This window comes from Talpa occidentalis, unplaced genomic scaffold (genome assembly GCF_014898055.3).
Source record: "Talpa occidentalis isolate TD23 unplaced genomic scaffold, MPIMG_talOcc4v2.1 talOcc4.7, whole genome shotgun sequence".
NCBI classification, from domain to species: Eukaryota; Metazoa; Chordata; class Mammalia; order Eulipotyphla; family Talpidae; genus Talpa; species Talpa occidentalis.
The window spans coordinates 133,127,591-133,143,428 of NW_023605083.1; the positions used below are offsets into that span (position 1 = coordinate 133,127,591).

The following is a 15,838-nucleotide window of genomic DNA, read 5'->3' on the forward strand; positions in this document are numbered from 1 at the left end:
CTGTTAACATGCATGCAGGGTAAAATAAACCCATCACCCAGGTTCAAGTGCACCTCAGGGGTCTGTCTTCATTGAGATTAACTGATCACTCTTGTCCAAGTAGATGAGGTGCCCAACCCACACCCAACCCACACCCAACTCCTGGACTTCTCCTCAGTGCCCGCCAGACACCCAGAGGCCCCACGCGCAGCCTCTGGGCCAGGAGGCAGTGGGGATGGGACAGGGAGTGAGCCAGACCTCAGGGGTCAGAACCTTGCCTCGCTCCTGTAGTGTGCTGGGCCCCAGGGGGCAGACGGAAGGTACTCCTGCTGCAGTCACTGGGTGTGGGAGGGACACTGGGGGAACAGAACACCCCAGACAGGAATGCGGGTGCGGGGCACTAATCCAAGAGGCAGGGGCCGTCCTGTGTGCTGTTTCTCCAGGTCCTCTGCTGGGATGGGGCCTGCTGCTCCCAGCCTTGCCCACAGTTGGGCCTCAAAAGGGGCTCTCCATGCCCAGCCTTGAATGGCCGGAGGTGGGCTGTTAGGCCTCCGCTCTCGTACATGCCAGGCATCTGGGACACAGTCCTCCTCCTTGCGCCTCCTGTCAGGAAGCCCTCATATGGCGCCCGCAGGCTGGGGTCAGTGCCACAAAAACTCAGGTGTGAAGGTTGGGTGGGGAGCGTGGGCTGTAGGACCAGAACCAGAAGGGCTCAGGGTGGTGAAGAAAGGTCCCCGTCGCAAAGGATGTCGGACTCACCGGGCCCAGAGGCAAGTTAACACTGGTTTATCTGTCCAGCAACACGCCGGCCTGGGCACCAGCTGGGAGGTGCTCACACTCAGGCGGAGGTGTCAAAGAGGCGGTCGATCATGTCGCCCACTTGCTCCACACGGTACTTGATGTACTTCTCGGGGTTCTTGGTGAAGGGCACGCTGCCGTACCTACCAGGCACTGAGGTCAGGGGGAGGCCCTGCACCCCCAGCTCCATCTTAGTCTGTGGCACTCCTGATGGGGTGACCTTGGCTGATGTCCCTGTCTGGCCCCACACCAAAGCCCAGGGCGCCGGAACTGCCACCCCCGTGGGGGCTCACCTGTGCAGAAAGGCCCCATAGGTCTCCTTGACAATGTTCTTCTGAGCTTGGCGAATCTTGTCCCTCTGCTCTGTGTCGGGAATGGCCCAGGCCTTTTGGATCTTGCACAGTTCTTCAAGGCCATCGTTGAAGCCCTGACCACCAAAAAGGTGGAAAGAGAAGCGACCCAGAGACAGATGTTGGGGTCCGTGTCCTGACAGCAGCAGTGGGGAGCAGGGGCAGGGAGGGGTGCCGCTCACCTTGAATCGCTCCTTGATCATCTGCCGCTCCTTGTCCCGGAGCTGGGCCGAGGAACATGCAGAGAAAGCGTGGCTCAGGGAAGAGGCCTGTCCCTGCCCAGCACCCAGCCCAGCCTGCCCGTCTCCAGTGCCCAGATGGCCACAGGCGGCCTGTGCTCTCTCAGCTCTGAGGGACACTTGTCTGTTTTTACCAGACACACGACAAAAAGTCTCACATCTGCTAGACACCCCTCCCAGGCCAGGCCTCCAGCCCACCTTGACTCCCGGCTGGAATACAGGCAGGTTCTTCTCCATGATGTAGTCAGTCACCTTTATCCAGCTGCCAGGAGGGGACAGAGCAGAGGGCAGGGGAGGAGCGGCCTCAGACAGCTGCTTCCTCCCTGGGCTGGGCTTGTGTCTTTTAAAAATACCTGGACCTACTGGGGGCAGGGCAGGGGAGGATTCGATCTGGGTCACAATTAAACAAAACACCACTGAGATGTTTCCGCAGGAACAGAAAAGGTTTAAGCTTCTCAATTTAAATGACGAACCAGAAGTGGAGTGTGTTCGCCATGCCTCATGCATACTAAGCACGGTGTGCTGTGAACCCCATGGCCGGACAAGATGGGGAGGCGGGAAGGAAGCAGGAGACACACTCGCCGGGAGGAAACACAAAGGGAGAGACACACACAGAGGACAACGCGAGAACAGCGTGCCCGGGAGCGTGCGCTCAGCCAAGCTCGACCACCCTGACAATGCTGCCTTCGCGTGGGCTAAACGTGGGCCCACGTCTGCTTCGCCAGTTCTGCCGTCCCGGCTGGTCACAGTGAGCCCCTTGAGAATACCCCACAACTTGATTTAAAAATCAGCTGGAAGTCTGGGGTCCACAGGGTGGTGAGACCCTGCCCCGATGGGCGCAGTGTCCCGGGGCTCAGGGAAGAAGAGCGGGGAAGGGGCACCTGCGCTGGTAGGTCTGGATCTGCTGCTCGATGTGCTCCCGGTAGGAGCGCTCGGCCGTCTTCTGGGTCACAGCGACCAGCTGGATCAGCTCAGACCTGGGGTGGGGCAGCGAGCAGGACAGAGTTGGCTCCATGGGACCTGCCCCCACTGGTCCCCGGGCCGTCCCCCGACCTGGACATGGGGGGTCGCCGCCTGGCCAGGGGCAGGCCCGGGGAGAGCTGCGGCCGGCATCGGGCCACTCACTTCTCCAGGGCCTTGAGGATGTAGTTGTAGTTGTTGTGCAGGAAGATGGCGCTCAGAGCTGGGTCCTCATACACCTTGGACTTGCTCAGCAAGTTCAACTGCAGGTTGCCCAGGACTTTACCTGCGCAGGGGAGGATGGAGTCACCACCACCGGGCAGTGGGAACAAAAGGAGCCCAGCCGGGGCGGAGCAGGGGGGGCGGGCCCCAGAGACACTCACAGATGTAGGTGCTGAGGAGGCGCTTGCTGAACTCGGAGCTGTAGCTGGTGGCGGAGGAGCTGGTCTCTGGGAGAGAAGTCCTGCTGTTACAGCCCCGTCAGCAGCGGCCAAGGCCCTCTGACCTCCCCTCAGCCCAGGGAGCCACCGGGGAAACACTGGGAGGCCCCCGAGGCTTCCGGGCAGATGGGACTGAGGCGCTCTGGGCAGAGCCTGGCATCCGCTGAGCTGCGGAGCTCCCTGCCCGCCGCGGGAACCCTGCCGCGCACGGACGGCTTGCGGAGCCCAGCCCCTAGCCCAGCCCCTCGGTGGTAGCAGGCGGGGGTGAGAGGGTGGGGTGGCTAATGAGTTGGCCCATGACGCAGGACACAAGTGAGATTACCCCAGCCCTCGGCCCCCTAGTGCCTGACCCGACCCCGCGGGGTGGGACCCGCAAGGCCCACAGAGCCTGCCTGTCAGTAGCAACATCTTAGCACTGGCTGCCACGGCCCCTTCGCCGCCCTCCCCGCTTGCTCCGGCCTCCTCTCCTGGGCAGCTGGACGGGGCCCTGCTGCCTACACAGAGGGGAGGCCAAGGGCGGGGGAGAGGGGAGGCGCGGGAGGCAGGGCTCGCCTGGAGAGACTGGGGGTGCTGAACACCAGAGCGCCACTGGGACAAGCTCAGAGACAGAAGGAGGCCGTGGAGGGAGCTGAGAGGCGGGAACACCCCAGAGAACCCATGTCTGTCTGCCCCCCACTCCCTGAGAGGTCCTGTTCTCTTGAGGGGTCCCCAGGGCGTCTCACCGCGGGGCTTCACAGGGGGAGGATGGGCTGCAGAGCCCTGCTGCTTACCTCGGGGGTCTAAAGGAATATTGTATGTGTCCCCGAGAACTACGGAGTGAGAGGCAGTGCGGAGGGGGCGCAGGGAGACAAAGAGGGAGAAAGACGCAAAGTGCAAAAACAGGTTAGAAACGCGAGTCACCCGCCAGCAGACCACTCCCCACGACGGCGGGACACGGGCAGCAGGCCAGACCCTCTAGAGATCCGGGAGAGAGGGGAGGCACCGGGGGACCTCAACCAGGCAGGCCGGGTCTCCATGCTCAGACACTCTCTGGAGAGCCAGCCCCGGAAGCCAGTCCCAGGGCCGAGGCCGGCCGCCCAGGGAGGCTGGCCCACTGAGGGGCAGCTGTGAGAGGCCACTCGGGAGCACAGGCTGCGCAGGACAGGGAGAGGCGTGCAGGAGGGGCGGGGGAGGGCACCTTCAAACAAGCAAGCAGGGGGCTCTCCAGAGCCGGAGATTCTCCCACAGGAGGAGGGTGAAGGAGCCAGACAGGGAAGGGAAGTCAGTCAGGAAAGGCAGCCAACCCGTCTCTCCTGGTGCTCAGCCCTGGGGGGCCCAGTCAGCTCCAGGGTCCTGCCATGAGCTACATGTCCATCCCGCTCCACTGAGGGGAGCTCGCTGGTCAGAGTTGGCCGGTGCCCCCAGGGGGCCTAACCCTGCATCTCCAGGCAAGAGGGAGGAGGGGTTGCCAGCAGGGGGCATGCTGGGTGGTGCCAAGTACCTTGGGAGGCTAGCATGGCACCCGCCGTCTCCTGGAAGTCCAGGAGCTGCTGCAGGAAGAGGATGGCCTGAGTGGGGAGAAAATGGGGCCAGGAGGTCAGGGTGGGAGCCGGGGGCCGAATGCCTCCCACAACACAGCCTCTGCCCCATCCAGGGCAGGGGCAGGGCCAGGCACTCCCAGTGAAGAGGCGGCTGCTGGCTTCAGCTTCTCCCCGCAGGCCTGCCTGCACCACCTCCATCCTGCATCCCGCATACCGTGCAGGAAGGCAAAGGGTGGCACTGGGCCCACCGGGCCCTCCCCACCCAAGGGCCTTGGGCAGCACCTACGTTGCTTGTGAGCTCGTGCACGGTGCCATCCTTGGGCATATTGTACTCCTTGTCTGGGTCATTCTGCAGAAAAAACAGTCCAACACCCTGAAACAGCTGAGAGGCGCCAGGCCCCACCCCAGGCCCTGCCGGTCTGCACGTGGTGCCACCTGCTGGCAGGCAAGCATCAGGATGGATGCCTCTCAGTGACAAGGGACAGCAAGACAGACAGGACAGGGAAGTGGGGCAGGAGCGTATTGCTGGGGGGCTAGAGGGAGCGTGCAGCCCTCTGGGAAGGAAAGGGAGGAGAGAGGGCACTGACTAGCAGCGCTGCGGGCTTCCCTCAGGGCAGACCTGCGCTCCCAGAGGCCGCTCTCTGAAAGAGTGCCCAGCCAGGTCGCGGCAGCCCAGGGGGCAGTGAGGAGGGAGGGAGCACCTTGATGTTGTCGGCGAAGTCCTCCAGCGCTTTGGCTCCCACGGTCTCCATGGAGGTGATGAGGCTGGGCAGCTTGTTCTTGGTGCTGGCAGCAGTACCCTGGGGAGCACATGCTCACTGCCAGCCAGCCCCCGGCCTCGGCCCAGCGCCTCCCGCCCCTCACCGGGGACTGACTCTTCTCCACTCACCCTGCAAGCACCTCTGGGGCCGGGGCCCTGCAGGAGCTGCGTCCTCTCACCCTCCAAGTGGGTGGGGAGGGGCACCGAGGACGGGGTTCACGCAGGAGGCACGCCAGGCAGCAGGATGCCTCCACATACCTGAAGCACCTGGTCAAACTCGGGCTTGGTCTGCTTGAGGTGCCGCAGGATGGGGAAGACGGTGAGCACGGCGGAGAAGTCGTGCCGGATGATGGCCTTGCGGGCGGCTGACACGATGTTCTCCCCCTCGAGCATCAGCCCGTCCAGCGCATCCTGGGGGCGGTCGGGGAGCCAGCTCAGGGGCGGGGCAGAGATGGAGCTAGTTCCCAGGGGAGCAAGGGGTGCATGAAACGCAGGCCGGCGCGCCGCACAGGAGAACCGAATGGGACACGCCACCGGGGACAGATCCCCAGGACAAGCAGGGGAGGCGGTGGCTCTTCCTGAGGGCCAGCAGGGGGCCTGTACTCAAGCTCCCAAGGGACAGTGTCCGCTGGGGGGGTTATTGGGGGGGGTGCCGGGGGGCAGGGGTTGCAAGGGGCGGGACCTGAATGAGGGAGTCGAAGGTCTTTTTCTGATGGTGCTCAGGGATGACATCAGTCAGCAGCTGGTACTCGCTCTGGGCCAGCTTGACGAAGGCACTGATGCAATGGATGCAGGCGTCGGTCTCCACGTCCAGCATGTCGTCTCTCCCTGGGGACAGCAGGGCCTCTGAGTGGCTGGTTTGGGGGGCTCTCTCCCTACTGGGGGCGTGGGTCTCCCCAGCTCTTGGCCTGCAGCCAGACAGGTGGCCAAGGGGGAGGAGGAAGACTGTTCTGGCAGAAAGCTGAGAGGAGGCCCGACCAGACAGCCAGGGGCACCAGGGGCTGAGTGCAGCCTTTGTCCTGGCTTCACGGTTGGCTCTGCCGTGGGCAGCGCGGATGCCCTGGAGCGTCAGGTACTGGAGGTGGTGGGGGAGGAGGAGAGGAGGAGGGGAGAGGATCCTAAATCTACTTCCTGGAAAAGGTGGGTCTGACCGCAGGCCTGAAGATGCTGGGTTGTGCTGGGAATAGGGCAGCTGGTGGGAGGTGGCAGCGCCCACCTCAAGGAGGCGGATGCCATGGTCAGCCATCTGAGAGGATGCTGGACCTCAAGGTAGTGGCCAGGCTTGCTAAAACGCATGGGCTACGGCTACGAGGTGAGCGGGCCTGGCCCGGTTCTGAGAAGAGGCCATCTGAGCCCCAGAGCAGGAGACTCCCAGGTCATCGGCTGCCTCATGAGGAGACAGGACGCCGCTACTAGAGTCTGGGGCAAGGGTGCCGTAGGCCAGCTGGTCCTATGTGCCAAGGGCCAGGCTCCGAGGAGTCAGAGCTCCGGGGTGGATGCTGGAGTCAGGTGGCAGGACCTCCCTGCCCTCCAGGGAGCCGCCCTCCCTCCCAAGCTGCCTCCCGAGCACAGTTTCGGCAGCTTCTCGCTTGGCCCAGCCCAGGGGGTCAGACGTGCACTCCCATCTGGAGAGAGGCCAGGAGACCTACTGCCCGGAAGAAAGAGACCGGAAGAGAGGCGAGCAGGCCGGACCATCCTCAGGGCAGAGCGGCCGGCCGGAACAGGCCCTCTGGGAGCTGTGGGCCCCGGCGGCGCTGCCCTCGGGCTGGGCTGCGGTACTCACCGGCCAGCGGCCCGTGCTTGTCGTTCAGGGCCTCGGACAGGTGCTTAACTCGGAAATCATGCTCGTGACCTAGCGAGACGTCGGCCGCACAAACACAAGCAGCGTTTATCCACAGGCCAGGCGGGCTGCCCCTCAGGGCCGGGAAGGAGCCCTCGCTCTCCAGCAGAGGTACGAGTTGGGTAGGGGAAGGGGCACCGGAGAGGACTTGGAGCCTCTCTGCCTCGGACCACACTGGACACAGCCGTTTCAAGCCCGACTTGCAGCGCTCAGGACCAATCTTAGGGGTTCCCAAAGCCCAGAGGCCGAGGGAGGGTGCGGGGCACCAGGGCTCCACAGGGCTTTCGCCACTTCCAGGGCTCGATGCCCCCCCCCAGCGCCACATTTGGGGGGAACCCCAGTTAGGAACGTGGCGCTGCTGTGTGAACAGGGTCGGGCTTCTCGTGTGCTCCAGGGCAGGGCTGCCCTCCCTCTGTCTGGAGGTGGGGACACGCCACAGGCCACCCGGCCCTGCACGACGCACATGTGGCCAGGAGCCCTGGGCGGGCTTGGTCCTGCCACTGCTGGTCTGAGCGTGAAAGGGCTGCCCAGGACAAAGAACTTTCTCTGAGTTCAAACAGGAGACAAGGACAGAGACGGGGAGGGAGGGAGCCTCAGGGAGGGCAGAGCTGCCGTCAGCCAGACAGGACTGGGCCGAGGGCCACGACACTGGTCCCTACGCCAGCTGGGGCGCGTGGCATCAGGACCTGCAGTCCCCACCCCTGCTCCCCTCTCTGGGTTTCTCCCGAGGCCCTCCTGGGGGGTGGGAGGCTCTGCCCTGCCACATGAGTGGATACATGGTGGAGGAGGAGGGGACAGGAAAGGAACACGGGTGATTACCTTCCAGAGGAATGAGGTTAGAGCCCCCCTTTTTCCCATCTAGACCATGCTGGGAATACTGTTTCAGAAGGTTCTGAGCTTTACGGATCGTCCCTGTCACCAGAGCCACACAGAGAGGAGAGAAGGAGACCTAGGAAATGAGCGAGAGAAAACAGCAGCGGCCCTCCACCTGCGCCCGGCCCCGCCCGGCGGTGAGCATGCCCAGCGCGCCTCCCAGCTGGCCCTGCCCGGGGCCCTGCACACCACGCCAGAGCAGAGGACGCCTCTCCTCTCCAAGCAGAGCCCTGGGCCGGCCAGGCCTCGCACTGCTCTGGGCTGAGCTCACTTTGGAAGCACAGACGGCGAAGGAGACGAGGTGGCCCAAGACCCAGCAGGAGGAGTAAAACTCAGGACAGGGCGGAGTGGCAGCTCCTTTGGGAGAGGAGGGCCTGGGGTCGGGGAGCTGCTGACAAGGCTCTCTCACCGAGGGCCCGAGCAGGCTGAGCTGCACCGGGCCAGGCAGCGCTCTCGGGCATGCTCAGTGCTGGGGCAGAGCCCAACCAAGTGCAGGACAGGCAGGACCCGGGGGCGGGTGACACGGGCCTGGGTTTCCTGGGAGAGCAGCGCCCCACACGAAAGGCGGGGAGACCCACACACCAGGAGTCACCCGAACCACCAAGACCACCACCAGAGCAGAGGGGCAGGAGGAGGGTGGCTGCTCTCGGCCCGGGGAGAAAACAACAGTTAGTATCACAAGTAAAAACAATGCAAACAGAACGCGGCGCCCACAGCCTCTGTGGGTTGAGACATCTCAAGGCAGAACACGTGGGGAAATAGGACAGTTTTTAAAACAAGGGAGTCCAGCTGCCTGGTTAATAAAAAGTGGGGGGGGTGGGGGACCCTGAAGCTGGTCCCTCTTCCCAGAGACTCCTGCATGCTCCCTTCCCGCCCTCCTAAACACAGTGAGGCTCTTTGGGTCCTGATGGCTTCTCAAAGGCCGGGGGAGGCCAGGGACAGGGCCTGGAGTGGCTCGTTCCTTCTGTGGGTGTCACACACACCCCCAAGTCACAAATCACCAAGTCCAGGTGGCCCAGCATCCATCCCCTGGGGTTCCCTCCCTTCGATGAGCCGCCTGCTAATGACTGAATCAGATTCCTGCCCCACAATGGGCCAGAAGCAGATGGGCAGCCGGGTCTGTGGGAGCCTGGCCAGCACCTGGCAGGATGCAGATGGGGCCACTGACGCAGCAGCCACCAAACCCATCAGGTGCCCAGTTACCAGGGACAACGCTAGGGTTGGGCTCTCCTGGCCTACCGGGCCTGCCTGCACCTCTCCCGAGTCAGAACGATGCCTGGGGCCTGATTCTGCACTTCCCAGCATCAGGCTGAGCCCACCAGCTCCTGACAGTTCTAGAAACCCCCCCAGAAAGCACAGGGACCCTCACAGCCAGAGCTTTCTCCTCTTGGGCCTCCAAGCCAAGAGCCAACTGAGCCCCTGTCATCAGATCCCTCTCCCCAGGAGGTCCCAGCCCTGTGTGGCCAGTGAGTACCCTGGGGACAGTGCAAGTCGGGTCGCCAGTGGACAGGTCACCAGTGGACCCCTCAGAGAAGAGACAGAGGGGAAGAGCTCAGAGAGGCCAGAGGTGGCCTCACAGAAGCAGCAGGTAAGGCGAGGCCCAGGTGGCCTCACAGAAGCAGCCCTGCTCCCCACACAAAGGCGGAAAGCCAGATGGACCTGCCCACGGCAGCTGTCACCCGGCAGGTGGGCTTAGCAGAGCCATCCCAGCGGTTTCTAGGGGAGAGGCCCGGATGTCCACTCTGGTGGGGCACATGGCAGAGCACTTCATGCTGGGCTACCCCACTTTCTGCTCTGCTCACCGGGCCCAAGAATGACCCTGCCTTTCACCAAACCCCAAATAGAGGCTCTTGCCACCTGGGAGCAGACACCTGCCCTCTGAGGGCACAGGACTGCAGAGAGCACAAGAGTGCCCGAGGCAGCACATAGGGGCTGCGGAAGCAGGAGCAGCCCCCAGCTTCCCTGGTGCTACCAGCAACAGCCCCAGCCCAGGAATGTGCCCCCTCTCCATGAGCCGAGGGCAACATCTCTCAGTGGCCAGAGGCAAGTCAGACTTGCCCAGGCGTGGCTGACACAGGGACATGGCTTAGCTGAGCTCAGCCTACACGGCACATGGTGACGGGGAGAGGCCAGGCAGGGCCGGATCAGCCAGGATGCCCACAGCCATGGCCCTGGTCTCTCCCTAGGCCTTCCCACCACTGGGTACTAACTTTAGGGTGTGGAACAAAAGCCCAGTTCAGTTCTTCAGAGAGGATGGTCTGGGAGTCTTTTTTCCTTCCGGATCGACTATGAAAGTGTAAGCTCTCAGGCCTCCCTGGTGGCGCAGGGGTTAAAGTCTCAGCACTATGAAGCTGTCCCAGCCACTGCAGCCTGAGTTGGATCCCCAGCCAGGGAGCTACCCACATGGAGCAGCAGACCTCTCCTGGCTCCCCGCAGCTCCCCTCAGCAGTGTATTTCAGAAGATCCTCCTGTTCTGCTCCCTACTCTGTGTCTAATAAATCCTCTCACCCCTGTACCTCTGGCCTGCACCCCAGTTCTTGTACGTATAAATAAACCTTTAAAAAAAAAGGTGTAAGCTCTCCCTCATCTACCTCTTGGCTACATGGCACTCCAAGCCAGCCAGGTTTTCTGGAAGGTGAAGGCTGCAGTGCCCATCCCTGTCCTACCTGCTGTTCCCACTGGGCTGTGGCAGTGAACCTGGCCCCCCTGACAGGACAAGGGAGGGCGGGGAGGGGGCCCAGCAAGCGAGTCTGCCCTGTTACCTGCCTTTCCATGTCTGAGGCCCCCTCCCCACACTGGGAAGATAAGTGTCTGAGTCCTGGACGGCGGGGGCTGGGGGCAGATGCTTCCTGCTACAGTCACTCTGAAGACAAGCTCTGGAGGGGCTGCCGCTGCCACACCCGGGCAATCCAGGTCCCACTGGGTCTTCAAGGGGGGCTGAGGTGGGGCTCACCTGGCCGCTTGACTGGCTTCTTGGTGGGCGTGTCTTTCCTCTTGTTGGGGATAGCAGGGGAGTAGGGGACCCCAGAGGAAGAACTGCTCTTCCGGAAATGCTCCCTCAGGCCCTTGATGGAGCGGTCCAGCTGGCTGGAGCGAATCTGGTAGTACACGTTCATGAAATCTGAGGAGACATGGGCGACAGGTGGCAGCAGGTTCCCTGCCTCTGCCGTGACACGAGCCTCTTTGCCGCGGACGCCGCTCCGGGCACAGCAGCAGGCCCGGGGTTGCCACCTCCCGCGCCGCCCGCCATCTGCTCTGGCTCCCAGCCACCCACTGGCCTCAGCCCAAGTCAGGCAAGTCTTAGGGAAACAGAACTGGCAGTTGGTTCTACATTTTTGCAGTTAAGGGTTTTTGTGGATAGAAAGTGTGAAGCGAACATCCAGATTGAGCTCAGTAAGGGGCTGCAGGGTGAGGCATCTTAGTGGGGGCAACCAAAGTCAAGAAATGAAAACACATCATCTCTCCAGCCATGAACGGAGTGCATGTCAGAAAGAAAATGAGCGGCCGAGAGCACTAATGGCTGAGGCGGAGAGAGAGCTGGCGAGGGGCAAGCCGCTGGGCGCGGCCCCCCGGCCGTCAACCTGGAGAGGGTCTCGCCAGGCCAGCAGGCACACACCTGCTCGGACACCTCCACCTGGGGGCCGCACCACTTAGGAAGCTCTGCTCACCGCAGCGCTGCCCACGGAGGCCGGAAAGGCAGAAAACTCCGTAATGCCACGAGCGAGAAAAAAGAGGGACAGCAGACACGGCGGCACATTCCAGCAGCTCCCAGCTAGTATTCCCGGGAACCCCAGTGTGAACAACGTACCAAGGCACAGAGGTGCTGCTTGAAGGGTGCCTAGGAGTCAAGGGATCCCCAGGAACCTCCTGTGCAGCCCTAGGTGCCCCCGCAGCTAAGGAGCCACCATGTGGTCAATACTCGGGGGCGTAGGACCGGTCACCCCACCGTGCCGAGGGAAGTGGGTAATGGCGAGAGCCGGAGAGCTTCAAGTCTGGAGTTTTTGTGGCTAACATTTTTTTTAACTCAAGATTTCTTAGTTTTTAATCCCAGCACTGGCTGTAGGAAGACGGTGCCGCACACCCACGGACTCTCACGTGACCCTTAAGAAGAATGGGGCCGGGCCTCCCTGGGGGCGCAAGGGGTTGAGCACCACACTATGAAGCAATCTGCAGCCTCTGCACCACAGGTTCAATCCCCGGCCTGCCAGGGAGCTACCCACAGGGCGCAGCAGACCTCTCCTGTCTCCCCGCTGCTCCCCTCAGCAGTGGATTTCAGTCCGTCTGCCTGTTCTGCTCCCCACTCTGTTTCTGGTGAATCCTCTCACCCCCCCACACCTCTGGCCTGTACCCCAGTTCTTGCATGCATAAATAAAAATAAATTTAAAAATAAAACAATCCAAATGGCTTAAAGAAATAAAGGAGAATAAAATCCCACACCCTCTGGCCGGACACACGGCCCCGCCTCCCGCTGCTCACCTTGGTTGCGGCCATATTCCACCAGCCAGCGGGAGATGCGGATGACGTCCTGGAGCACGCCCTCGGGCAGGTGCTCCAGGGGCACCTCGTCCTGGACCTCCAGCTCGTCCTCGCCACTGATCAGGTCCAGGATGAGCACGGGGGAGACCACCTTGCTGTGCCGGGTCATCAGGCTGCGGAACTCAGACTCCAGCGACTCCTTCCCCCGCTCAAACAGCAACTTCTACAGGGACAAGGGATAGGAGGAGAAGGCAGCGACGCTGGCACTACTGGCCTCCTGCCCCGCTGTCCTCTGCCCTCCTCGGCCTTCATTTCCTTTAATGTTGGGAAACCTTCCTTGACTTTTCATCTCACATTTCTCAAAAGGCATGTTCACAGGTGAAGCCAGGGTTTTTACAAGAAGTAGGTACTTCATAAAGAACAGCCGGGCCTCCCTTGTGGCGCAAGGGGTTAAGATGCAACCTACGAAACTCTCCACAACCACTGTAGCACGAGTTTGATCCCCACCCAGGGAGCTACCCACACGGCGCAGCAGACCTCTCCTGACTTGCCCGCTGCTCCCCTCAGCAGTGGATTCAGTACATCTGCCTGGTCTGCTCCCCACTCTGTCTCTGGTGAATCCTCTCACCTTCTGCACCTCTGGCCTGTACCCCAGATCTTGTATGCATAAATAAATAAATCTTTAAAAAAAAAAAAAAGACCAGCTACTACTTCTTCACACTACTATTAATTTGTCTTCTTGTTAGAAAAGGGATTGCAAAAGAAAAAAATAACATACGTTGGAATAGATTGAATTAAAAACTTGTGTGCTGCACATCCACAAAGCGAAGACAACCCACAGGGTGAGTGGAAATATTTGTAGATATTTGCAAATCAGATTTGGAACAGACATCCAGAATGTCCAAGAAAATCAAAAATCTGTCCACACAAAAGCATGTGCATAAGGGTTCCTGGGGCATCATTAATAAGAACTAAAAATCAGAGTGCCCACAAGAGATGGATAAGCAAAATGGATCCACACACATAGTATGACACTATTTGGCACCTCTTGTATACCAGGGACTCTCCAAGATGTTTCCAGGCATTAGCTGCATTTGCTCCTTTGCACTTATGTTTTATGTAATTTATAGCTTATTGTTACATATGACTTAACTTAATGAAACTATAACTGAGTAATAAAAATGCATGTCTCAGATTTCTTAATACAGTAGGCCTGAATGCCTATCACGTGTGTAATGTAGGGTAGACTTCTGTCTAGTCTACTCTATTTTCCTTTAGGCTAGTCCAGTGTCCAGGACAGGAACTTATGTCCCCAAACCTCTCACATTACCCCACTCTCCCCTTACCACTTTGTTGAGCTCTGGGCTGTCCGGGCTGTTGTCCTGGAAATACTCCACGGCCTTCTGAATCTTGGCCATGCTTCCCAGGTACTCTTCCAGCCTGCCTGTGGGGCTGGGGAGGAAAAGAGCCATACCAGCCTTCTGTGTGTGTGTGTGTGTGTGTGTGTGTGTGTGTGTATAAGATGGAAGAGGCAGGAACAAGGGCGTGGTATTTGGAAGGGGAAGGACAGAATTAACACAGGGGACTCCCAGGCTCAAAGACCTTCTACTCCTCCTTTCTAAGGCCTAGGAACAGGAGGAGTGGAGGCATGAGGAATGTAACAGTCTGGGCCTCGCTCACCCCTCCCTGATGATCTTCTCAGTGTCAGTGGCCACGTGGTAGTAGCTGATGACATGGTCTAGGCAGGACAGAGTCTTCTCAACATTCTCCTGCAGCCGCTGCAGGTTCTCCGTCTGCTTGTGCACGGGGATAATGGAATTCTCCAGCTTCATAAGGCGGCTCTCAAAGGACGACAGGATGGACACCTGGAAGGGGTGATGAGCTCTGTCCCAGCACTGCTTTCACCCACCCAACCTTTGCTGCCTTTTCTTTAGCTTCCCTGACAGCAAATTCTGTGAGGGAAGGGATGGGGGCGCCTGTTTGCCACTGTATGCCAGCACATAGGGGGTCCAAACAAACTGGAGGAAACTTGAGTTTCCAAACCAAGCATCAAAGTCACTCCCAGACAGACACCCAGGATGGCTTCCCTTCCAGCCTTTGAAGTCAAGTCTCAATTTCTGTACTGTCTGAAGCTTCCTAGACTGAATAGGGCAGCCTCAAATGCAGCACTGGCACCTTCAAGACCTCTGGAAGGGTGAATTCCATTAAACAAGGATTAAGACTTCATTGCTGTGTCACTAAATACACTCCCAAGTTTGTATCTACTCAGTCTGTGCTTCTCTCATGTCCTCTAGGAGTAAGGAAGGAAGCGCCTGGGTGATGAACACCTGTTGTAGGCCAGGAACTGAGCGAGATGTGCTCCCGTTAATTACTCCACCGTCACATCAGGCGGCAGCACTATCTATTTTTGCAGAGCAGTAAACTAGGTTGTCCCCATCATGAGTCACACAGTGAAAAGAGGGGCAAGGACTAGATCCCAGCTCTCTCTGACTTCTGAGCTTGCTCTGTTCCTAAAACTGTCTAGGATGAAGGCTGGGTTTTCTCCACCCTCAGTGATAGGGGAAGTGCTAACCCTGCCATCCGACTGGCATGGAATTGAGGATGACACCCAGCGGAACTCACCCCACCACACAGTGTGTGCGCAAGGAGAGAGGGCGAATGGAGTCTGCAGGCAGAACAACACCTGGGTTACTGGGGGCGGCTGCAACCTCAGTGAAGGGGCAACAAGGGGAAAGACGCTGGGAAAGAGATTTCCCACGCAGCTGCTAGAGACCCATATTTTACCACATCACGACCCGGGCCAGACCCGGGCCTGCATGACCCGAGCCTCCGGGTCGCAAGGCTCTCGGCGGGGGCTGGGGGCCGGCCTGCCCCTCCCCCCGGCAGCTACTCACCATGTTCTTGGTGAGCTGGTCGCTCTTCTCCAGACTGTCCCGGATGAAGGACAGAGTCTCCTCCTCCTGGGGACAGCGGGGTTGAGACATCACCAGACGCCGGAGGCGAAAGGGGGAGACAGCGTCCCGGCCCGCGGCCTCGCCCCCGACCCCCGCTGGGAGGGGTGTCCCCTCCCACGTCCCCCCGAAGCAGACGCCCCGGCCGGATCTCGCCCCAGCCGCCCCTCCTCCCTCGCTTCCCAGCCCCACCTGCTTCAGTTTGTCCTCGATTTCCCGCCGCCGGGCAGATGCCTCCTGCGGGGGGATCATCGCTTCCTCCCGGCGGGACTCACTCCCGGTACCTGGCGCGCTGGGCCCTCTCGGCTCCCGTCCCTGTCACACCCACTTCCGCCCTTGGCCCCGCCCCGGGACGCGCGGGTGGGGCCACGTTTGGAGCGTCGGCGGAAGTGCGTCCGCGCGGAAGTCAGTAGCCGACCGCGGCAGGCGGCCATCTTGGATGTGGCTGGGACGGGCGGCCATGTTTCTGCTCCGCGCAGTTTCCCTTGCTCCTTAGGCGAGGGTCCCCAGGGGTGTTTATACCCTGTGGCTGGCAGGGCAGTTAGAAGTCACTTGCGTCTTCTTTCAAAGACATACTTTTACAAAGATCCTTGAGGAAGGCGACCAATTCATTTCCAGACCTCATTCTGGGTCCAGGCCCCAATGTCAGGTT

At 60.6% G+C, this 15,838-nt stretch overlaps 1 protein-coding gene across 7 annotated transcripts; it reads right to left on the reverse strand.

The window, feature by feature from the left end:
- Positions 1 to 750: 750 nt before the first annotated feature.
- Positions 751 to 15,530, reverse strand: EXOC7 (exocyst complex component 7). 7 transcript variants are annotated; one of them, XM_054688944.1, is made up of 21 exons: positions 15,379 to 15,530; positions 15,130 to 15,195; positions 13,916 to 14,100; positions 13,582 to 13,687; positions 12,236 to 12,458; positions 10,713 to 10,880; positions 7,706 to 7,798; positions 6,830 to 6,898; positions 5,729 to 5,874; positions 5,305 to 5,457; positions 4,988 to 5,086; positions 4,573 to 4,635; positions 4,247 to 4,313; positions 3,537 to 3,575; positions 2,710 to 2,775; positions 2,492 to 2,612; positions 2,248 to 2,343; positions 1,565 to 1,628; positions 1,310 to 1,351; positions 1,071 to 1,204; positions 751 to 920 (listed from the first exon to the last, which is right to left on the reverse strand). In XM_054688944.1, exons 1-21 carry the CDS (start codon positions 15,436 to 15,438, stop codon positions 818 to 820), a joined length of 2,163 nt encoding a protein of 720 aa, XP_054544919.1. In that variant the 5' UTR covers positions 15,439 to 15,530; the 3' UTR covers positions 751 to 817. The 7 variants fall into 7 exon arrangements, with proteins under 7 accessions (XP_054544919.1, XP_054544920.1, XP_037348142.1 ...); XM_054688945.1 differs by lacking the exon at positions 6,830 to 6,898; XM_037492245.2 differs by lacking the exon at positions 3,537 to 3,575.
- Positions 15,531 to 15,838: the final 308 nt, after the last annotated feature.